Raw genomic sequence first — 23904 nt, 5'->3', positions numbered from 1 at the left:
TGTAATAAGTCATAAATCCAGTGTCTCTTTTCAGTCCATGATTTTTAGTGTCTAGCAAACTTATGAATTTAAGCTCACAGGTTCATCTTTTGAAGGTGTAGTGAAGGTTTCCTTTGAGGAGGAGGGCTGAAGTCAGATATACAGGGATCGCTTTGTGAAAAGTGTTCACCCACAGCTGATCTAGTGTGTTTGTCTTTTATTGTTTTTCTGTGTGAGTTCGAGTGTAGAGATTGTTTCATTTCACGAACATAGCTGTTACTGGAGTATTTAGTGAACCTCTTGCCTGATTGTCCTTAAAGGGGTTAAACTAGATGCTCAGGGTGCTCATAACACTGCTCTACAGCCAAAATGCTTCTGAAATAAATGTAGTCAAACTTTACTAATTCTGGGTCACTTAGAATGAAAATTATGCTTAAAATTGTTGATTGGCTCTAGTTTTCAAGATATGCTATTGGGTCAGTATATACAACCCTTGACTTGGGAATGACGGAGGATAAGTGAGTTATAAAGGGAAGGGATCTCAATTTAAACCAGAAATGACTAAAATACATCTTTGACTGGCTCTATGAATAAATCTCTGACTGGGTTTGGACAGTACTTGCTTTTTAGACAAAACAATGAATGATGCAATCTGAAGCTGGTATTGCGTCATACATGATATGAATTGCATCATGTTATTCATAGAAGTCGTGGATGATGCAATCATAACGAAGCTTACATCACTTTGATGAACAAATTGCCCTACATCAGCTCTAGAAATGATACAGTGTCGTGCTCTCTTATTTGTCAGTGTCTCAGACACTGTTTTCAGGGGTCTAGGGCAGAGGCATCGCATGTCCCCCAAAAAGGGACTTTGACAAGACGTCTGAGGCCAGGAGTCCTTCCTAATACCCCATAGCTAGAACAGTGAGTGGACTCTACTCAATTGATCTGGAAGCATGTGGGATCCAGCAATTGGGTCCACTTGCAACAGACTGGTGACAAATGACCAAATGGAGTGGTACCGGGCCACATTGTAGCACATTGGAAGAACTACTAAATGATGTGCCTCAGAACACAGCTACCAATTTTTCATCCAAGGAGGTGAAAGAGTCCAGTTTGAAGGCTGGAAAGAACATGCAAGGAGAACATAGTATAGGTGTCTTCCAAGAAATTAGCCACATTCTTCAAAAACGGGTTTAAATACCATCAAGACAAGAATCTTTGGCTACCTAATAGACTGTGGTGATACAAGATCTAATCCATGTAGGAACAGTTCATTTTAAAAGCAGTTTAACCTTTTTGGAAAGAAACTTGTCACTTCATTGTCCTGAATGAATGGAATTTTACAGGTATACGTATGCCAAGAGTGTGCCATCTTCCTTCTGTTGGGCCTTTGAGGTTGGGGCAAAAAATGGGAAATACTTCCTGTTTAAGGTAGTCAGAGCCAAAATACCTTTGGCAGAAGAGGGAGCTATTCAGAGACATTTTGTTATTTAAAATCAAACATGACTTATTACAGTATGGCCACAGATCATGGCCCCCAGTATGCTACTTCAAGAGTAAGAAGTCTCTTAGGAAAGCTGGGCATCATACATTAAAAGGGATAAAAAGACTCTAGGGAAGAGTGATGGATTTCCAAGTTAGCTTCTGAAGAAGCATGGCTTTGTGAAATCTGGAGACCAGGAAAGCCTGTCTCAGGGAAACTAGACTAATCCAATAGTCTTTCCCTGAACTGCAGACAACAGGGTAAGGCACTTGTGCAATCCTTTCTGGAGGAAATCAAATATGTTAGCCATTGTAGATTTGATTAATCTGATCCATTTATTTTGTACCAATTTTGACCAGATTCTGTAGTATGATGAGGAGGCACACAATCACCGTCCTTTGTGAAAGGGTTCCCCACTGATCTCCATTGCTAGCTGTGTCAACTCTCTGTTCAACAACCATTGATTTAGAGAACATTTTAAGTCTGGATGAAAAATTTAACCCAGGGATAAAAGTTTTAACATTTTGAGAAGGAATGCCTATCCCCAAATCATCCATCCATTTCTAAGGTCTCTGTCCACTACCATCTAAAAGTGCCAAACCAGAGTGGTGTACCAGGCCCTGTAGTTTCAGTCTTCTGCCACCAAGATGATCTGAGCATTGTCTTTCCTTGTTTTCCTAAGAACCTTGAGAATCAGGAAGGTACCAGAGGGAAGGTGTAACCATGATGGCTAATTCACATTCACATATGGGGCCTCTAAATAACAGTTGCAGCACTCTTGCCCAAACTTTCCAATTTGGATACTTAAAAGTTAGGTACCTACTAGGGCTGTCAATTAATCGCAGTTAACTTATGCGTTTAACTCAAAAAAAAATTAATTGCGATTAACTGCAGTTTTAATTGCACTGTTAAACAAGAGACTACCAATTGACATTTATTAAATATTTTGGATGTTTCTTTACATTTTCATATATATCTTGTATTCTGTGTTGTAATTGAAATCAAAGTGTATATTTTGATTACAAATATTTGCCCTGTAAAAAACAGAAGAAATAGTATTTTTCAGTTCACCTCACACAAGTACTGTAGTGCAATCTCTTTCTCCTGAAAGTGCAATTTACAAATGTAGATTTTTTTTTTGTTACATAACTGCACTCAAAAACAAAACAATGTAAAACTTCAGAGGCTACAAGTCCACTGAGTCCTACTTCTTGTTCAGCCAATCGCCAAGACAAACAAGTTTGTTACATTTACAGGAGATAATGCTGCCCTCTTCTTATTTACAGTGTCACCAGAAAGTGAGAACAGGCATTTGCATGGCACTTTTGTAGCCAGCATTGCAAGGTATTCACGTGCCAGATATGCTAAACATTTGTATCACCATTCATGCTTCGGCCACCATTCCAGAGGACATGCTTCCATGCTGATGACACTTTTTTAAAAAAAAAGTGTTAATTACATTTGTGACTAAAATCCTTGGGGGAGAATTGTATGTCCCCTGCTCTATTTTACCCACATTCTGCCATATATTCCATGTTATAGCAGTCTCGGATGATGACCCAGCACATGTTGTTAATTTTAAGAATACTTTCACTGCAGATTTCACAAAACGCAAAGAAGGTACCAACGTGAGATTTCTAAAGATAGCTACAGCAGTCGGCCCAAGATTTAAGAATCTGAAGTGCCTTCCAAAATCTGAGAGGGATGAGGTAGGGAGCATGCTTTCAGAAGTCTTAAAAGAGCAACACCCTGATGCAGAAACTACAGAACCTGAACCACCAAAAAAAAATCAATCAACCTTCTGCTGGTGACTTCTGACTCAAATAATGAAAATGAACATGCATCGGTCCACACTGCTTTGGATGGTTTTTGAGCAGAGCCTGTCATCAACATGGACGTGTGTCCCCTGGAATGGTAGTTGAAGCATGCGCATCTGGCCCGTAAATATCTTGCGACACCGGCTACAACAGTGCCATGAGAACACCTGTTCTCACTTTCAGGTGACACTGGAAACAAGAAGCAGGCAGCATTATCTCCTGCAAATGTAAATAAACTTGTTTGTCTTAGTGATTGGCTGAACAAGAAGTAGGACTGAGTGGACTTGGAAGCTCTACATTTTACATTGTTTTATTTTTTAATGCAGTATTTTTGTACATAATTCTATATTTGTAAATTCAACTTTCATGATAAAGAGATTGCATTACAATAATTGTATTGGGTGAATTGAAAAATATTTCTTTTGTCTTTTTACAATGCAAATACTTGTAATCAAAAATAAATATAAAGTGAGCACTGTACACTTTGTATTCTGTGTTGTAATTGAAATAAATATATTTGAAAATGTAGAAAACATCCAAAAATATTTAAATAAATGGTATTCTATTATTCATTAATCATGATTAATTTTTTTAATTGCTTGACAGGCCTAGTACCTATGTTAATATTTAGCTGCAGGTGCTCAACTCTTTGGAAAATCTGGCCTCTTATTTAGGTGCCTAAATAAGGCATTAGGATTCTAACTTTAGGCTCAAGTTTGGAAAATTCTGGGGTGTACTTGAGGTGTACGTGAATTCTAGTATTCATCTGGTATTCCTCAATGGTTGCTCAACATTTACAAGGTCTCTAAATGAAAGGCCAAATTTTCTGTGTGATTGTTTTATCCGCTTAGGTGTTCCACCAGATGTTTGTCCCATACTTCATCCAGTGATATGAAATGGTGCTAGTTTCCATGGATGTTGTTCTGCCCAGAACTATGCAACAGATGTACCATGTTATGTTACCATGCTGACTGCTGAGGAGGATTACCCTAATTGAGTTGTCTCATTTGATCAGAATTACTTCCCCGCCCAGTCCTGCACCAAGGTAAGTGGTTTATATCAGACAAGAGACTCTCCTTACTACTCACATTTCACATATAAAGAGTAGCTGTGCTCCCAAACTGGTCCATACTGGGAACTAAGTAAGAGACAAGGTGAATCCCAAAGCCCATCAAACTGAAATCTATTGTGAGGGCTATTCCATCTGGATGTGAGAGCTATATGTTCTTCATGAAAATTCTGGTTTTACCCACCAGGTTAGTAAGTGTAGAATTGGCTGAGGAAGATTAGGGGCAGATGTTCCAGATTTTCAGGAAATGGTACTCCTTGTTGGAGAAATAGCATTAACCCCTTTGCATGGAGGCCAAAAAGGGGTAACTCCTCTTGTAATGAGCATTTGTTGGAGGACTTGATCTTGAAGATCTCCAAGAAGGGAAGGCATTTGTTACAGCCATCTTAGGCGGTGAATGGACTGGGTTAGTGACACTTGTTCAACTAGACTGACTACTAGGCACAGTGTGTTGAAGAAGCAGCTTAAAAATCCCTGCATTCTTCTCATTATGCTGGTCGAGTGAAATAAAACACACACTCAAAAACTTCTGGAAGGAGTTCTATATGGGCACTCGTTGTGGAAGTTCAGTGCCTGTGTTCTTGACCCAAAAGAATCTTCCTCTTGTTGTCCTTTTAAAGCAGTAGTAATTGCAGAAGATTAAACAAATTAACTCCCCCCTTGTAGGGAAAACTGTGAATAATACCCAGACACTCAGGAGGGGCAGGTGAAATGTTGGTTGAGCATGGTGAAGATAGAAGCAAAAAGGCTGTGTTTTGAGGATTCTACATGGCTTCTTACTGCTTTTTTCCTATGCCCACAATTACTGAGAAGTCCCTAAGAAAATGTGGTCAAGCAGGAGGATTAGGTTAGGCCATGACAGAGATCCAATGCATACGGAGCAAGGAAGCTGCCATTCAGGGCTTCTAACTTGTTCAGGAGTGCAACATTGATTTTAATTTTGTAGTGTATTTTTTAAAATAAAACTGCAGGTTACTAAATTGTCCAACAATGGCTATTAGCATTCAACAATGGCTATTAGCCAGGATGGGCAGGGATGGTGTCCTTAGCTTCTGTTTGCCAGAAGCTGGGAATGGGAGACAGGGGATGGACCACTTGAGAATTACCTGTTCTCTTCATTCCCTCTGGGGCACCTGGCATTGGCCACTTTCAGAAGACAAGATACTGGACTAAATTGGACTTTGGTCTGACCCAGTATGGCCGTTCTTATGTTATGATTGAATATATTAACATTATACTAGCATTCAGTGCAGTTCTTACTAGTAAACTGGAGGGCCTTGCCACAGAATTTAGATCAATATGCACTACACTACCTGGGGGATTGTTCAAAATAACTGCCTGAATAGGAATCTCCATATTTGATGTAAAAAGTCAACAGATATATTTTAAAAAAATATTATGGCCAGAGAGATGAGAGAAAGCTCAGGCACAAGAATAGAACATGCATCTCTAAAGAAATGTTTAATGTGCCAATCACTATATCTAGGCCCTATAATACGAGTCCAGCATTACTGCAGTCTGATTAGTGCAATACTCTGTGCCCCTCCTTAGAACATATTCAATTTCTGAAATTTTTTGAATGCTAATTATGAAGGAAATGTCGCTGGATGATTTAGAAGCCTTCTTTAGTGAAGGAAGGCTTGAGTAAAAACACAGCTTGGATTGTTCTCTAAACATGGCAAACACTCCAACTCAGCTTGATCTCCAAGAATAGGGAGTTCCATAACTAGGGACCCACCAATGAGAATGCCCATTTATTCTGCACTAGGAACTGTAAATTGTATTGTCCTTAGTGATAAATGTGCTCTTGGAGGATAGCAGAAATTAGCTAGCTCCTAATACCCTGCATGGTTTGAAGATCAGGATCTTTAAAGTGATCCAGACCGGGAACCAGTGGCCCATTGGTGTGATATGCTCTCATTGACTTGCTTGTCCTAGGTGATAGACTTCCAACACACACAACCTGTGTGTCACTTTCTTCCTTAGAGAGCACTGTACAAGTCTGCCCTAGGCATGACCATGGCTAGGACTGTATCGGAGAGGAAGGGTTGCAACCTATTTCTGGCCACTACCACTATTTGGGTGTCTAGGAGCAAGCAGTGTGTCCAGTAAGACTTGAAGATGATATCATCCTGACAAATGGAGGGGCAGACGCTCTCAGTAAAGTGCTTTCAGGGTTTCTGCCTATTAGTTCCACTTTCCTATTAGTATCACCTCCATTTCATTTGGGTAGAGTTTGAACCCATTTTTGTTCTTCCAGCAATGTATTTCTTGGCTGAAGCAACTGGAAGATAGCATCAGCTTCTCCTGATTAGAAGGACATAGAGCTTGTTATCATCTGCCCACTGATTGCACTGGAGTCCATAGCACTTGACGATCTCACCTATGATCTGAAAATGTTAATTTCAGGAGGCAGAGAGGAAAGAAAGAATTTTTGTACCTACTTTTCATCAGTAAATCTGAAAGGAGGCTGTAGCTGTAAAGTGCTATGAGAGTTAGGTAGTATTACTGTTCGTGTGAAACAGTTCCAGATGCATCTATAAGCACCTTCTCTTTCTTTTTACATTTTCTAAAAAAAATGTAAGTCTAACCCCTCCTGCAGCAGTTATGGCTCATCATACTAGTTAGATGACTTCCACAGCACACTCATGTTACTAAGCAACTGAAAAATGTTAACTAAAAAACTGTCAAGAACAATAATACAACTGTCACCAGTGGGTGTTCAAGTTCCACCTTATCCAACGCATGCAAAGAAATGCAACCAAAAATGAACAAAAAGTTTTAAAAATTCAGTATACAGGAAAGGGGGGGGGGGGAGTGTTTTCTTCTTTGGATAGTCCACCATTATGATCAATGGGTTTTGTCTATCAATACCTAGTATCCACACAGTAGGGGAAAGAACTAGGATCTGTGGCTTCAGAGAGTAACACTCAAAAATGCACCAATGCAAGTACCCATGTCTGTACCCTAGCCATGTGTACAATTGTGAACAAAGGGTCAGGATGCTACCTGGCAAATCTATTTGGCAGAGGTAGACTCCTGCCCCAACCAAAAGTTTAACATCATCTTAGTTTAAAGGATTTTGACCCCTAGGGGACAAGAGAATCCCTCAGCATTTATCAGCTTTTAATACAAAGTCAAATCAATTTTGTTAAGTCAGATCTAGAGGTCTTTTGCCACTATTTGGGCCTTAGTAGAGCACAAAGAAGGATTCAAAATAGTCTAGCATCTTGAGTTAGTGGAATTAGAATTTTACGGTCCTAAAAGGAACACCACCCTTTTTCTTTGGGTGTGTGGGATAAAGGGCATAGGGAAGAGAGACCAATTGACTTCTCAAGATGGAACTGGGCACTCACTTTAGTAAAGACAGCAGTTTTGAAGAACAATGTATTGTTATAAAATCCTAGGTATGGGTATTACAGAAAAGGGCCACAGAGTGGTTACTTACCTGCACAGTAACTTGAATTCTTCAAGGTGTTTGTCCCAATGGGTGCTCCACATTAGGATGTGCGTGAACCCATGCACTCTTGACCAGAGATATTCGTTAGCAGCATCTGTGTGTCCACACTTTCCCCCTATACAGCCTCGTGCTCTGGCATGAAGGTATATAGGGAGAAGCAGACCTGTCGCCACTCCAGTTCCTTCTCAACCACAATGCCCTGAAGTACAACTCTGTAGCAGAAGGGAAGGAAGGCAGACAATCTCAAAGAAGAAATCAAGTTACTGTACAGGCAGTCATACTTGTTTATAAGGAGCAATTCAGAAGGAGATATGGTTTGATGGACACATCAGGCCTGGAAATACTTTCACTTTTGCAGGTATGTTTTCCTTGTGGCAAGTTTGCTACTACTCAGGAGTACGGTCTTGATCTCAGAAGAACAGCACATTTCAATGCCCGAGAATAATTGAGGAGCCAGGCCTTGAGGTGTAGAGAGAAGAGGTTGGGGTGGGTCATGGTGGCCAATTCCTCTGTCATGAGATCCACCATGAGCAGAAGGTGAAGAGGGGCCTACAGCGAGCGGTGAAGCAGATCCAGGAACCATACCTGCCTTGGCCATCATGGTTCTATCAAGCTAGTTATTACCCTCCCTTGCTTTAGCTTGTTTGGGGCCTTGAGAATCAATGGTGTACACCTGCCTACCAACAAGAGGGTACAAGGGTCAAGGGATGAGGAGGGCATCCCACATCTAGTTGTGGATGTAACCTCCTCTTTAGCAGACGCAATGACATTTTGTATTGGATGGTATTACAAATAGATCCACCTCAGAGGCCCCAGGACGGACAAATGCTCCGAAATATCAAGTTGCTGAGTTCCCAATCATGGCCTTGCTCAGGGTGTCTGCTATAGTGTTTACTAGGCAGGTAGACCTGATAGGTCTGTGTGATAGGATATGCACCAGTTCCTTAGTCATATTGACTCTGTCCACAAAGACTGGGATCTTGCTCCCCCCTTGCAGATTCATGTAGCAAACTGCTGGACAACAGAGTGGCATCACTCTGATAGAGTGGCTCCTGGTGTTAAGTAGCAAGTGTTGGCAAGCATAGAGAATTGCCCTGAGTTTGAGATTACTGATGTGGAGAGGGATACTTCCTGGAGATTCCATTTGCCCTGTGCTTTGAAATCCTGAAGATGGACATCCTATTCCAGTTGTGAGGTATAGTGATGACCCTTGATGGGGCTGGACATGAAAAGGGGATTCCCACACAGTCTCTGATGATCCTTCCACCACTGGAGGGAGCTGAGAACTATTGGTGGTAAGGTGCCTACTTGGAAAGACTGTGCTTGCTGGGCCAGTCTTGAGCCAGGCCTGAAGGAACTGAAAGTGTTGTCTTGCATGGGGTGTCACAAACGTGTGGCCTAATAGCTGCAGGCAAGATTGTGCTGTGGATTGTGGTATCAGCTGAAGTCAGGAGATGAGGCTGACCACAGTGGACCTTTGTAAAGGCTCTTGGGGTGGTTGAAAAGCCAAAGCAGGAGGACGCTGTATAGGTAATGATCCTTGCCCAATGACAAACTGTAGGCAATGAATGTACATCCTGGAGGTCAGGGGCAATGAACTAGTCCCCAGAATTATTATTGTTAGAATTACGACCCTGAAGAGCTGCAAAATGATAAATATGTTCAGAGTCCTGCAGTCAAGGATTGGTCTCCATCCACCTTTTTTCTTGTGAACAGACAATTACCTGGAATAGAACCCTCTCTCAATGAACCTGGGGAGAACTGGCTCAATCACTCCAAGAAGTAGGAGAGATTGACCTTCCTGACTTAGGAGACCCTCATGAGAAGTGCCCCTGAAGAGGGACGGGAATGGAGGATGGGCAGGAGGCATGGGTTGAACTGGATGGAATATTCCACTGAAATCCACCTGTAGACGACCTCTCTCTGATGTGATGAGCTCCCAGAAAAATAGAAAATAGTGGTGGAGGGAGGGTGGTTTTGTGCAGTGAGAGATCTGGAGTAGGGAATGGATTGTGACCCTTGACCAACAAGTCAAAATGGTCACTTGGAGGAGGTCACTATTAAAGAGGGCCCTTTTTTCTGCATTCTGGACCTCTTTCTACAGGGAACTGCAGGTCTGGTACTGTACTAGTTGAGAGCACTGAGTTGTTTAGATCCTGAGGGATTGCAGAGTAGCTATAGAATCTTTTAGAGTGGAAAGAGCCACTGCTGCTGCTACTGAAGAGTTTAGGCATTTCAAAGAGAAGGTTCCTCCACACTATTCTGCACTACCCTGGGACAGCTGTAAGCTTGCAGCCAGGAGCCTGGATGCATGACAGCATTGGTAGCCATTGAACCCAAGGCTGTGTAAGCAGCACCAAGGGAAGCTTGTATGGAAGTTTTTGAAATCATCTGACCTTCTGAGAAAAGGACTTCAAACAGTTTTCTTTGGTGTTGGGGCAAATTATCAATAAAACTTGAAAATTTACCATATATTGTGAAATCAGATTTTGACATCAAGGCCTGAGAGTTCACAATCCTAAGTTGGAGAGCAGCTGATGAGTAGCTGTTACAGACTAAAATGGTCCAGAAAACTTGTCTGTTCTCACAGCGACAGCATCCACTACCAAGAAATTGGAGGTGGGACAGGAGAAAAAAGTACTCCAGACTCTTGGCTGGTACATAATATTTTTGGTCGACCCACTTTCAAGTGGATGAGATGGTCACAGATGTTTGCCAGACAGTGTGGGCTGGTGACTATAATGCTCATTAATGGGTAAGGTGACCTTGCCCAGGGAACAGAATGCAGTATTGTCTCTTCTGGATTTCCTCCAAGGGGATCTGAAGTGACTATTCTTTTCACCAGGCCTGGAAAGGCCCTGATATCAACTGCTTATAAGATGGCGGTTATGCCCTACCACCTTGTCAGCGGAAGGACAACTTGTTCTCCAGAAGTGTCTCCTCCTCTACCATTAGCTCCTTCTCCTTTAGAGGTTTCCCTCCAGGGGGGATATGTGGGTGGGTGGTGTCCTGCTGTACCAGTGGTTGTTGGTCTGGATGGGGCCTTTTGCAGAAGGTCACCGTGTAATTTAACTGGTCACCATAAGGAGCCCAGGGGTTCCAGAAAGCCTACTGTAGTGTTGCATAGTGAAAAACAGCAGGAGCCCAAAGGTGTTCCTTCTGAGGCTGACATTAATTGCTGGTTCCTGGGGTTCTTCTCTTTGGGAAATACATCCAGAGAGGAAAATTGAAATGGAAAAGAAATAGAGCCCTGCATAGAAATTGCTGAATCAAAAGAGGTATCTACCTGTGTCCAGAGGAGCCCCTGGCATTGGTGCTCAGAGCCAGAACAGTACAAGAGATTGAGGGGCTAGCAATCATGTTGGTTCTGGTGGCCAAGTCTTTGTAGTGGGGTACATTAGCAATGACGGAAAATCTGGGATCCCTCTTGAGTACCCCTTTAGAGAGAAGATCCAGGTTCTTCAGCAACTAGAAAATCCTCCTGGGAGAGGAACCTGGTTGGTACCAGACAGCCTGGATAGTGCTCCACCAGGACCTCAAATGGTACTAGAGACAGTGCAGAGGATGGTACCAGAGCATATGTTGAAGGCTTCTGAGAACAGTCTGTGCTCCTAGAAGAGTCCTGTGTGGAGATATCTGATGGTTCTGTTTGGAGTGGTTTGCTAGAAGACTTCTCAGTGTGGTATGTACCAGAAGACTTTTTGGTGGGTGCCAGCATCTAGGTACCGGGGCCCACAGAAGCCTCATCCATATCTGGATGTGAGGTGTCCTTGGCCTCAGAGATGACTTTCCCCTTCTTTAGAATTCTCTTTATGGGGAATGGATTTTCTTCCTCTCTGAATGCTTCATTTCCAAAGCTCCCCCATGGTCTCTGCTTACTGAGGCCGATGTCACTGGAACAGTCTGAATGGTAGAGGCCAATGTATAGGGGGGAGAAGGGGATCCTGCAGGTCTCAACAAACGCTCCATCAAATGGCGCTTCAATCTATCTTCTTTCAGCTTCCAAGAGCTGCTCTTAAACCCAGAGCAGACCATGCACTTTGATGGGGCATAAAGACTCTTAGAGGCAGCTGAAATGTCCATCACTAAGGGGGAAAGGCCTGTGGAAGGTCTGACAGGGTTTGAAAAACAGGGTCTTTGGCGTAACCCAAGCAGGGACTCCACAGAGAAAGGCGAAGGGTGAAGAATGACCTGGCCAGAAAAAAATTGCGTGTGTGTGGGGGGGAGTAGAGGTGCGGAGACACCACCCCAAAAACACAAATCTGTACTTAAACAAAAACAAAAATTAAATAGAATACTGAGAAAAAATAAAGAAAACTATAGGGATAAGGCAGTAGCTGTAAGGTGAACAGCGGACACCACAACATTCCTTCTCAAGTCAAACGTGCTTGAGAAGGTATTGGAGTGGCGTGGCAGGTCTGCCCCTCCCTACAAACCCTCATTATCAGAGCATGAGGGTGTATTGTGTGCAGGCATGGACCCACTGACACTCCTAACTAAAATCTCTGATCAACAGTGCACAGGCGGGCATGTATCCTGAGATGAAACACCCATAAAGACTATACTTGAACTCAATTTACAAAGTGAAGCAAGGGACACTAAACAGAGGAATTTATGGGAGAGTTCTAAGTACTGATCCGTTTTTGCTGAATTCCTTGGATCAAGCAGGGAGAGGGACGGTGGGAGAGAACAAAGAAGATTTTAGGATCAGGAAGAGGAAAAGGAGAAAGTGGGGCAAGGTCCTACACCTCACACTTTCCCACCATCACATGGAAAAACCTAGCAACCCAGATGTGGGACCCACAGGACACCCAACCTGTGATTTCAAATGGCTTCAGGGCAAAGGCTGTAAAGGCCATGTACGTTCTCTAAGAAGTCCTGAGAAAATTCCAGGTACAGAAGAATGAAGTAGGAGGCTCCAATATTTCTTCTATGTTCTATAAAGAAACTTGGATGACTACTAGTTTGCAAGACTTCATGATTTTAAGCTGAGAAGGGATTGTGATCATCTAGTCTGATCTTCTGCATAATTATCACCCAGTAATTCCCACATAAAGCCAATAGTTAATTCCTGAACTACACCAGACCTCTTAGAAAAACATCCAATCTTGATTTAAAGATTTCAAGTGATGAAGAATCCATCACATCCTTTGATAAGATGTTTCCATGGTTAATTACCCGTAGACTTTAAAATGTCCATCTTGTTTTCAGTTTGAATTTCTTTAGCTTCAACTTCATCACTGGTTCTTTCTACATTTTTGTCTGCTACATTAAGGGTCTTCTACTATCAGATATCTTCTCATATAGGCATTTCTAGACTATGAACAAGTTACCGCTTAACCTTCTCTTGAATAAACTAAATAGATTTGTGGTCCTTAAGTCTTTCACTGTAAGGCATATTTTTCAGTCCACGAATCACTCATATGGCTCTTCTTTGAACCCTCTCCAATTTTTCAACAACCTTTTTGAAGAGGAGACACCAGAACTGGACACAGTACTCCAACAGTGATTCACCAGTGCCATATGCAGAGGTTATGTATAATTGCCTTACTTCTATTTGTATACTTTTTGTACATCCAAGGAGAGAATCATAGCCTGTTTTGAAAAACAGGTTTGAAAATTTGTGTTATTGAAACTTTAGATACAATGAACTAAAATGTAAATGAGTTTTTTTAATGTCACTACCAGTATTGGTACTTGAATTTAACAAAATTATTATAGGCATATATTGAAAACTATGGCCCTGATCCTGCAAACAATTAAGCAGGTACATCATTTTACACTTGCATGAAGAGTTTCATTGACTACAAGGGATTAACTTTTGCTAAAAGTTAAGCATGTATAAAAGTATTTGCAGGATCTAGAAGCCTAAAGGAATAGGGAATGGACAGAGTCATTGACATCTAAAGAGAGGGGCATGCCTAGCTAAAGAGTGGAGTCAATGGTTACTGGAAGCAGAAAAAGAGGAAAGTGGGTAGAGCTATAAACTGCTAGGGAGACATGGTTTGCTAGAATCTAGGAGCTTCTAGAAGGTGGACAGAGTTTCTGATAAACACTGTGAAAACCATAGCCTGAAAATTGTGTTAATTCACTAAGTGGTTGTTTTCTTTCGAACTTTAGTGTACGTGAAAGCTGCTGATCAATACTGCAAATGGGTAATTAGTGTTTACTAATTAACTAACATCAGTGTATGAATTTATGTAGAAGGAAGTGGTAGCAAACAGACTACTAAGTGGACCAAAGTAACAAAAAATAGGTAATTTGTCAAAAAATGAAATGTAAACCTTTTAAAGAATTGCTATTCAGAAAAACAGAAAGCATTCATTCTCATCTCAAACTGTAGAGAAAATATATTTCTTCAGATTTTTAAGACCAAATGAACAGAATTCTTCCCATAGAAGTCAAAAAGCAAAATACTGAGTTTGATGATCCTGCAAGTCATACATGTTCTGTGTCAGTATCATCATTGGAACAGCCACCAATGATAGTTTAAATCCTTGTTCCTGTGATTTCAGCAGCGCTTCAACTCCAGCTTCTTTCAAGAGTAGCCTCTGTTCATCTTCAACACCCATGACATACTCTGATTGTGCCATAATAATCAGATGAAAGGTGAAGTCTTAACTTGGTAAGTGAATTGCAGCATTCTTTTACAACATCACTACCTTCAATACAGTGTAAAATAAGCAATAAAGAAGTGGTTGAAGCACTTCATTCTGAATATACTACTCAGACATATTTAAACTCATGGGTTGAATACTATGTATATGGCAAGTAAGTAGAGAGGAAAAATTAAAGAAACACTGACCCTGATGCAAGATTGCTGGTCAAGCATGAGAAATGACCCAATGATGGCTACAGCACCCTTTCAGCAAATGGAGTGTTTTTACTTTGTACTACTGGTTTTTTATCTGGAAAAAGACAAAAAAAGAAAAAAGCTGCAAATGTTGTGTCCAAATAGATGAAGATGCCACCCAAGAATACAGAGAAAATACCACCATCTACATGGTGGTCTTTGGCATTTGCACAGAAAACAGGAAAAAAAATGGAAAAGATTAGATATCCTCCTAAACTTCTGATTAATGGGTGTTCAGCACATCATTTAAACTTCATTGAAACAGAAGTCATACTTAAAACAGTTTTAAATCACATTGCGGAAGCTAAAATATTCTTCTGTGATCATAATCAGCTGCTTGAATGACTGACTGAAAAAATAAATAAATAAAAGGACTGAGGTCCCAGTATCCCAACATCCTCAGGAAAAAATGTATTTCTATACACCTTTACCTCGATACAATGCTGTCCTCGGGAGCCAAAAAAATCTTACCCCGTTATAGTGAAACCGTGTTATATCGAACTTGCTTTGATCCACCGGAGTACGCAGCCCCACCCCCCCGGAGCACTGCTTTACCGTGTTATATCTGAATTCGTGCTATATCGGGTCGCGTTATATCGGAGTAGAGGTGTATTTACATCCAATCATCAGAAGCAGTCTGCAATTTGCAGTTGGAACATAGATCTTTGATTTAAAGGTAATCCACATTAAGTTTAAAAAAGCAATTGAAGATGGTTTCTGAAGGCCTGGAAAGATTACAGAGCACAAAATCATTTTTGTGGTCTAAGTGGAACTCCGGCTTGATCCAATTAATCACGAAGAACTAGAACCATACAAGGCAAAGTCCAAAAATATCCAGAGAAACCATAGAACCTTTCCATTATTTAGCCAATATGAGTGATCACAAATAGAAATGTCATATGTAGAGCACAGAACCGAGAAGAGGCTGAAATGTGGCTGACAGGACATAATTCTGAGGCTATGGCTACAGTAGAGAGCTTATAGTGGCACCGCTGTAAACTCTCTACTGTAGCCACTTTAAGTCTACAGAAGAGCTCTCCCGTTGGCTTAATTAATCCATTCCCAACGGGTGGTGGTAGCTATGTTCATAGCGCTGTCTCAGTGAGACTTATGTTGCTCAGGAAGGTGGCTAATTTATTCACACCCTTGAGCAACATAAGTTATACCAACATAAGTGGTAGCGTAGACATAGCCTGAGAGTCCTCCTTCACTTCCAATCATTTAAAATTGAAGATGCAGAATTCCACTCCAAATCTATGTTTCTGAAGGAGGCCGTTTCACAGTTCATTGCATCAAAATGGTGATAAATTATGATCGTTAAATCACTGGCCTCATGTTCTGCTCCTTTCACTGCTGCAGTTACAGAAAGCCCTGCGGTTCAGAGGTCTCCAGCGCAGCGGGAGGAGGTCAGAGCACTGCCCCCCCACCCTCAAGGTAACATGGGATAGATCATGGGGAGGGGACGGGGAGAGTGCGTGGCCCCAGGCTGCGAGCAGGGAGAAGTCACGTGAGGGGTCACATGCCCCCCACCTTTAGCTGGTGCCCCCCTTTTGTGTCCCTCCCATGAGTGCACGTAAGAAATGAATTCTAGTTGCACCACTGCTAGTAGTAATTAACTAATTAATCCACAGACTTGATTACTGCATTGTGTTTTATTTACAAAGTTGCAAGCATTTAATTAGAGCATTGTGCCTTTTATATTTGAGGAATAAATATGCATATAAAAGAAGTGACATTCACTAAGTGTTTTGAGTTTCATGTCACAAAACCTTTGAGGTTTTCTCAATTTGGGGGAAAATCAGAATCACCCTGGGAGCTAGGTACCAAAAGTTCTTCTTTGTTAATAGATTGCTATCTGAAGGTTAAAAAGAGTTCAACTCTTTGCTGAAACCCTACCCCTTCAAGAAAGGTTGACAAATGGACATTCCTCCCCCCTCCCCCTCCCAAGTTCCTTTTATACCATGCCTAACAATTGCTAGGTCCTCTCCCTCCCAACCCCTCCCTTCCCCAGCCCTTCTTCTCTTTTTCCTTCTTGTCTTTTTTCCTTTGTTTTAATATTTCTTTCTTAACCCAACTCTTCTCCTCTCCCCTATTGCCCCTTTTCTCCTGGAGTTGAGATTCCATTCCAACAGTCATGGGAAAACCATACATTGTAAGCCTTTAGCGGCATGAACAGACAAAAGCTTATGAGAGCATGCGGAAAGAATCTTGTGTTGGCGAGTTGCTGCCTGAGCCTGAAGTCTTACGTACGTGAACTTGCTTCTGCAATTCTATATATTAGGGACCACAACTGAGCAGGGAATGAAGCTGGATCACTTTTAAGGTTTCACCTCCTGCTTTACCTGTGGACGTAGCAGTATGTTTATAGTGTATATGAGAGGGGATATGGGGTCCTCAGCTTTTCCCATCCAAAATGATTCCTTCTTTGTCCAGAACTTGGAGTGTAATATCACACTAGTTCAGTGTGATATTCCACTCCCTGGGAGTATCTCCAGGTGAACATGGGCCAAATGACCTCCTCCTCCTCCCCTATGTCAGTACCCCCTTTCTCCACTCTCACCACAAACTGGACAGTAATGCAGATAAGCCTCCATTACTTTTTAGTCTAGGGTTGGGTGAATTTCCTCCATACTGGGGAGGCAAGGACGAGGAGGAGGGAACTGCCATTCAAAAACTTTTCCTTTCAAATTCAAAAGGGACTGCAAAGGCTGTTTAAACTACCAGGGAAATGGTTAGCTCATCAGAAAGGACACCCTGCTTACCCCTCTTCAGATGTGTCCATTAAATCTTTAAGACCTGACCATTTCACTGAGATTTCTGATGTCTTTTTAAGTTTGCCTTTAAATATGGTGGTTCTTATATAGTTAATAGGAAACCAGTTATATGTGTATGCTTCTATGTGGTATAATTCCATGCATCATAAGCACAGTGCATGGTAGAGAGACCACGAGTCTGCAAATCAACAAAATAATTAGAATTTATCTATGTAGTCAACACAATCTTAGTATACACTTTTAAAAATTCCTGTTGGAATGTATTAGGCCCAACATCAGTTAAATCCTCCCTCAATGATCAAGACAAGTCAACTCAACTGTACTAAAGAAATAGCTGCATGGAATAAGTGTGATGTAAATCACACCACGAAGCACTATTCAGAGCTTCACGGGAGTGACAATTAATAGCTAACCCATAATGGAGATTTGGGATATGTATGTTGACACTGAAGTTTCCCATTAATTATTTACATAACACCACAGGTGCACATGGCAGCTTATAGACAGATAAAAATGGCAAGTCTCTGCCTTGGGCAGCTCACAGTTTTAAACATCTTGATGCATTGATGCATACTGGTGAAGTGGAAACTTAAGAAAGTTAGCTATTTCTCAAGACTGATGGGCAATAAGAATTAAATCCTCCACTATTTTAAAAGAATAAAACTAACTAATGTTTAAATATTATATAACACGTATCCCTTCCTTTTCTGTGAACTTTGCTTTGAACAGCTTTTCCAGAGTTTTCTAGACAGCACAAAACGTGCTAATCGATAAAATAGTGTAGGCCATAAGCATTCTCAAGATACATGAGACCTGAGAAGAATAAGTAAAATAGGAGTATATGCATTCTAGAAGAGGAAAAGGCCAGGATATTAAGAACATGCCAATCCTGTCAGTTGCCTTAACATGTTTAGTGATTTTCTTCTTTCCTTCAAATATCCAACATATTTTTAACACTCTTTATTCTAATTATTTCAGTGTTTCCCAAACTCTGGAAAACTGACCTCCCCTTCAATGCTGCCATATGTTGCATACTGTAAGATTAGTAGGCTGTTAACATCTTCCACATCCCCTTGCATAGTCCTTCATGCCTATGCTTTGTTAAATGTTGTGCTATTTACTACGCTAGGACAATAGTAGTAATGTTCTGCTTTTATCAAAAACTTTTTTATTTTTAATCAGATTATCTCCACACAGGATAGTTTACTCCAATTGTTAACTACAGTTTTTGTAAAGATATTTACTTAAATTGCTTACATTTTTGGCCCTTAATTCCCTTAAACGTGTGCTCTTTTGTTCTTTGATTTGACGTTAATATAATATTTTTTGTTGCCTTCCATCTCTGATCAGTATGTTTTCCATTTAGACCGCAACTTATGAGACAACCACCTGTCTTCCTACATCTCTGGAACATCTCATACTGTTTTAGGTATTATAGAAATAGTAAATTATGACTAGCATGGTAGGATCTCTAGCCTATCATCTTCTAAAAGTAGTATATGGTTCCTTATTCACTGAAGTCATTTCTGGCAATGCCCCATTGATCTCAAATAGAAATAACTTTGGTTCACTGTCTCTCTAAATTATCTTCATTAGCCAGGATTTTCTAGTTCCTGTATTTTTGTGGTTCTCAGTCACTGCATAGTTTCTAGTTTTTGTAACATCCATTTTAACAAGAAAGGCAGAGCTTCAAGCCATATTCCCAAAAACATGGCTGTATTAATCCCATACGTTATGTATATTTTCCTCCAACTAAGATCCATCTTTAATTATGCATCTCTAGAGTGGGTGTTTTTTTGTTTTTTTTTTAAAACAGCAACAAAACTTTGTCTTAAGCACTGTAACTATAGGTTTAAATCTCCACCCCACCACCATTTTTGAAAGAGATCGTTCTGGCTTTGGAGTGCTGTTAAATTTTTCAATTACCTGTGCTGGGGTAATCTCAGTTTTTCAGTTTATATCTTTGTCCTCCATTTTGGGCGTGCAAGTAGAGGAGCAGCAGGAGAACGATGCATATATTTAAAAAAATATTTCTGCTGTATTTCAATATTTGTATAATAAATTAAGCATGACAAAATAAACCTGAGGCAAACAAACTGTCCCTGGAGAATCCCTAACTGGGATACAGCTGGTGGAGGTGACCGTGTCAGCTCCACTGCCTCCTTCACCAGAACACCTCCCCATTGTAATTTGAGGGAAGGGGTATATCGTGGATACTGCAAGAAAGGGGAGCACTGAAGTCAGGCCTTACATCAGCGGTATTAGTTAAAGCCTGACCCTTGCACTTTTAACTTCTGCCAGGACCAGGCAAGGCTCCCTGACATTCCACCCAAACCTTTCCACTGTACCTAAGCAGAGCTTGAACCTAGTCAAGAAACTTATTAATATTTTCAACTTGTTTTTTTGATGGCTGGTCATTTAATTGCTCTGCTTAAATCAGCTATTCATATTTTAAGAAGAATCTCAAAATTGGTAAAGTTAATCATGTTTCTTCTGCAGAGCTCATTACTTTATTAACAATGGCCTTACCCCATGAATTATCACAACAAAAATTGTTCTGACTTTGATGCTCTCTTAAACGACTTAATTCAAATAAGTTCTTACAAATATGGAATAAACTGAAGAATCTCCCAAAATATACAACTGAAAGCTGAAATTCTGTCCATGTCACTAATCAGTATACCGAGACATGAATCTAATTTATCAAATAAGTGAATGAAAATCTCATATTTGGGCCACAACTGCAATAAAAACAAACAGTGTCTAACCTGGAGGACTTGTCTTGTTTGGTAGTACCACTTCAGCATCCTCCTCTTTCTCACCACACGGCTCCTCTTCATCAGAGAGTACTAAGAAAGCTTCTTTGGGCAAACTTTCACTGATTTCGTGTTTGGATGGTGAACCCAAAGAGTTCTCCATTTTATCTTCCAAATCTGGGCTTGTGTCATCCACTGGAAGCAGGGAAGTTTTAGAAAAACAACATAGTTCATCTTCAGCTGGGGCCAGCTTTTCCAAAATTGGAATTATTTCATCCGTCTCCATAGAGTCTGTGTTTTCTAAGATGTTCTCGCTTGGTTCTTCTAGTGACTTTTCAATGGTGGTTTCTGGAAGTTCTGCAGATTGGTCTCCTTCATCCTTTGGTTCCTGGTCGGTTTCCATACTGCTAGATATAGCTTCTTCTCCAACAGTATCTTCATCAACAACCTCTTCTTCAGCACTTTTTTCTTCTTCAACAGGTAGATCAGAACTAACAGCTAATTCATTTGTTTCTGCTTTCTCTTCTGAAGAGTCATTAACGTCACAGCTTACTTTGCTTTCACCTTCAGATGGGCTCTCTGTCTCTCTTTGGTCCAAACTATCTTTTATTCGGTGTTCTTCGTGAAGGTCATCATCTTTTTTGTTATCAAGTACCTGATTTCCACCCTCAGAGACTGAAGCAATAATAGAGTCCTCCTGCTCTTGTTCAGAAATAACGTTCTCTGGAGACAATGTTTCAGGTTTGCAATCTAAGTCACCATCTTTGCTCTCTGCCCTGACATCAGGACTTTTGACATGAGAGATTTCCTCACTTTCAGTTCTCCCTTCTTCAGGGTCAAGACATACATCCACTAAACCATTAACCTCCTTTTTGTCCTCCATGCACTCTGTGTTGCTTAAAGGGGAATTTAGATCAGAATCTCCATTTTCATGTTTGCCATTTAACAGTTTAACGTCAGTGGTCTTCAATAGCTCCTCTTTGACCTTATAGACAGCCTCAAGTTGTTGCCGATCGCTTACTCTCATTGTTTTTCGGGCCTTAAAGACTTTTTTCTGAGGCTCTTCTGTGGTATCCATCTTGACCCTTAAAATATAAAAGTATAACAAGAAATTAAAATAAAATATTGTTTAGTGAAACTGCTAAATAGCCCCTCCCAGTACATGTGTGTTATACAGTATTGTAAGTACTTAATGCAGGTACTCCAAGAAAGTATGAGTGTTAAAAGTTGCATTTAGTATATTTTAAAGCAAATCGATTTCATCACATTCATGAAAGCAACACAGCATTATATAACTTTAATGTCATTTCTCATTCATATTTTCCTCCACACCCAGCCCTCTGAAATGCAACAATTATAGATAATTTTATGTACTAAAGGTCTACTGATTCCATTCACAAGATTCACAATGTCCAATATTATTACACTTGATCAACTTATTGACATTTAAAAGTGAAAAAAAGACAACTCTTAAATTAGTTTGTGCTAACCTAAGATCCAACCAAAAAAAACTCACGTGAGAGATGCAAACAGTTCCTTGGTTGGAAACGAAACCTTCTTATTTCAAAGATACTAGAAATCTAAATATTTTACTCTTACTTTGTTTCATACAAAACATTTATTCAGTTTTACAGAGTTTCAGAAACAAAACAAGAACCTGATTCTCTCTCCTCCCCCTCAAAGAAGCAATACTAACCTGTTCTGAAACTGTTGTTCTTTAAAATGTATTGCACGTGTTCATTCCGCTCTTGGTGTCAGAGTGCCCTGTGCACAGCTGTGGGAAGCATTTTCCTTCAGTGGCACCCATTGGGCGAAGCTCTGCTGCTACATGCTATTGCATATGGGTATAAAGGGCAGAACCACCCTAGTCCTTCTCCTTTCTTCTCTTCCTTCAATAAAGAGAGGTAGAAGACCAGGTTGTGGAATGGACATGTGCAACACATCTCGAACAGTTACGGAACAGATTAGTAACCATTTTTTCTTTGAGTGATTGCGCATGTGCATTCCACTCTTGGTGATTCACAAGCTGTAAGACAGGAAGTGGGATCGGAGTATATTTCAATAAAGATTGGAGAACAACTCTCCTCACTCGAGCATCATCTCTGGAATCCTGAACCCCAGCATAGCAGAAGGCAAATGTGTATTTTTGTGCCAGAAAGGCTACTGAGGCTGACTGTGTTCTTGTCGAATGAGCTGTGACTTTATAGATGCAACAACATTAGCCAAGTCATAGCATGCTAATATGAAATATGCAATCCAGAAAAAAATTCTCTGGGTGAAGACTGATGGATCTCTTACTCTGTTTGCCACTGCTACGAACAGCTGGGAGGATATGAAAGGGTCTGGTTCTGAACAAGTAAAACACCAAGGTTTTTCAACATCCAAGGTATGCAAGCACTCTTCCTCCCTGGTTGTACAATGGTTTTGAGTAGAATACAGGCAAATAAATTGGCTGTTTGATGAGGAAAGAGGAAACTACCTTTGGGATAAACTTCGGATGAGGAGGTAGGTAAACTTTCTCCTTAAAAAGAAGAACAGGAGGACTTGTGGCACCTTAGAGACTAACAAATTTATTAGAGCATAAGCTTTCGTGGACTATAGCCCACTTCTTCGGATGCATATAGAATGGAACAAAAATTGAGGAGATATATATACACACATACAGAGAGCATAAACAGGTGGGAGTTGTCTTACCACCTCTGAGAGGCCAATTAATTAAGAGAAAAAAACTTTTGAAGTGATAATCAAGCTAGCCCAGCACAGACAGACAGTTAGATAACAAGTGTGAGAATACTTACAAGGGGAGATAGATTTCAATGTTTGTAATGGCCCAACCATTCCCAGTCCTTATTTAAACCGGAGTTGATTGTGTCTAGTTTGCATATCAATTCTAGCTCAGCAGTTTCTCGTTGGAGTCTGTTTTTGAAGTTTTTCTGTTGTAATATAGCCACCCGCAGGTCTGTCACTGAATGACCAGACAGGTTAAAGTGTTCTCCCACTGGTTTTTGAGTATTTTGATTCCTGATGTCAGATTTGTGTCCATTAATTCTTTTGCGTAGAGACTGTCCGGTTTGGCCAATGTACATGGCAGAGGGGCATTGCTGGCACATGATGGCATATATCACATTGGTAGATGTGCAGGTGAACGAGCCCCTGATGGTATGGCTGATGTGATTAGGTCCTATGATGATGTCACTGGAATAGATATGTGGACAGAGTTGACATCGGGGTTTGTTACAAGGATAGGTTCCTGGGTTAGTACCTATCCTTGTAACAAACCCCGATGTCAACTCTGTCCACATATCTATTCCAGTGACATCATCATAGGACCTAATCACATCAGCCATACCATCAGGGGCTCGTTCACCTGCACATCTACCAATGTGATATATGCCATCATGTGCCAGCAATGCCCCTCTGCCATGTACATTGGCCAAACCGGACAGTCTCTACGCAAAAGAATTAATGGACACAAATCTGACATCAGGAATCAAAATACTCAAAAACCAGTGGGAGAACACTTTAACCTGTCTGGTCATTCAGTGACAGACCTGCGGGTGGCTATATTACAACAGAAAAACTTCAAAAACAGACTCCAACGAGAAACTGCTGAGCTAGAATTGATATGCAAACTAGACACAATCAACTCCGGTTTAAATAAGGACTGGGAATGGTTGGGCCATTACAAACATTGAAATCTATCTCCC

At 40.8% G+C, this 23904-nt stretch overlaps 1 protein-coding gene across 25 annotated transcripts in view; it reads right to left on the bottom strand.

The window, feature by feature from the left end:
- ATF7IP (activating transcription factor 7 interacting protein) overlaps positions 1 to 23904 on the bottom strand; it is a 166436-nt gene that overhangs the window by 72383 nt on the left and 70149 nt on the right. For 23 of the 25 annotated variants that reach the window (XM_042859720.2, XM_042859725.2, XM_065562271.1 and 20 more), the window contains one exon: positions 20210 to 21282. In XM_042859720.2, the coding sequence (XP_042715654.1) occupies positions 20210 to 21275 (1066 nt within the window). In that variant the 5' untranslated portion in view covers positions 21276 to 21282. Of the gene's footprint in view, positions 1 to 14619; positions 14723 to 20209; positions 22712 to 23904 lie in introns of those variants that run through there. The other 2 variants (XM_042859732.2, XM_065562318.1) reach the window with 2 other exon arrangements.

This window comes from Chrysemys picta, chromosome 1 (genome assembly GCF_011386835.1).
Source record: "Chrysemys picta bellii isolate R12L10 chromosome 1, ASM1138683v2, whole genome shotgun sequence".
In the NCBI taxonomy this organism is placed as follows: Eukaryota; Metazoa; Chordata; order Testudines; family Emydidae; genus Chrysemys; species Chrysemys picta.
Note: the sequence above shows the minus strand (reverse complement) of the source record. Positions and strands in the feature narration are given on the sequence as shown.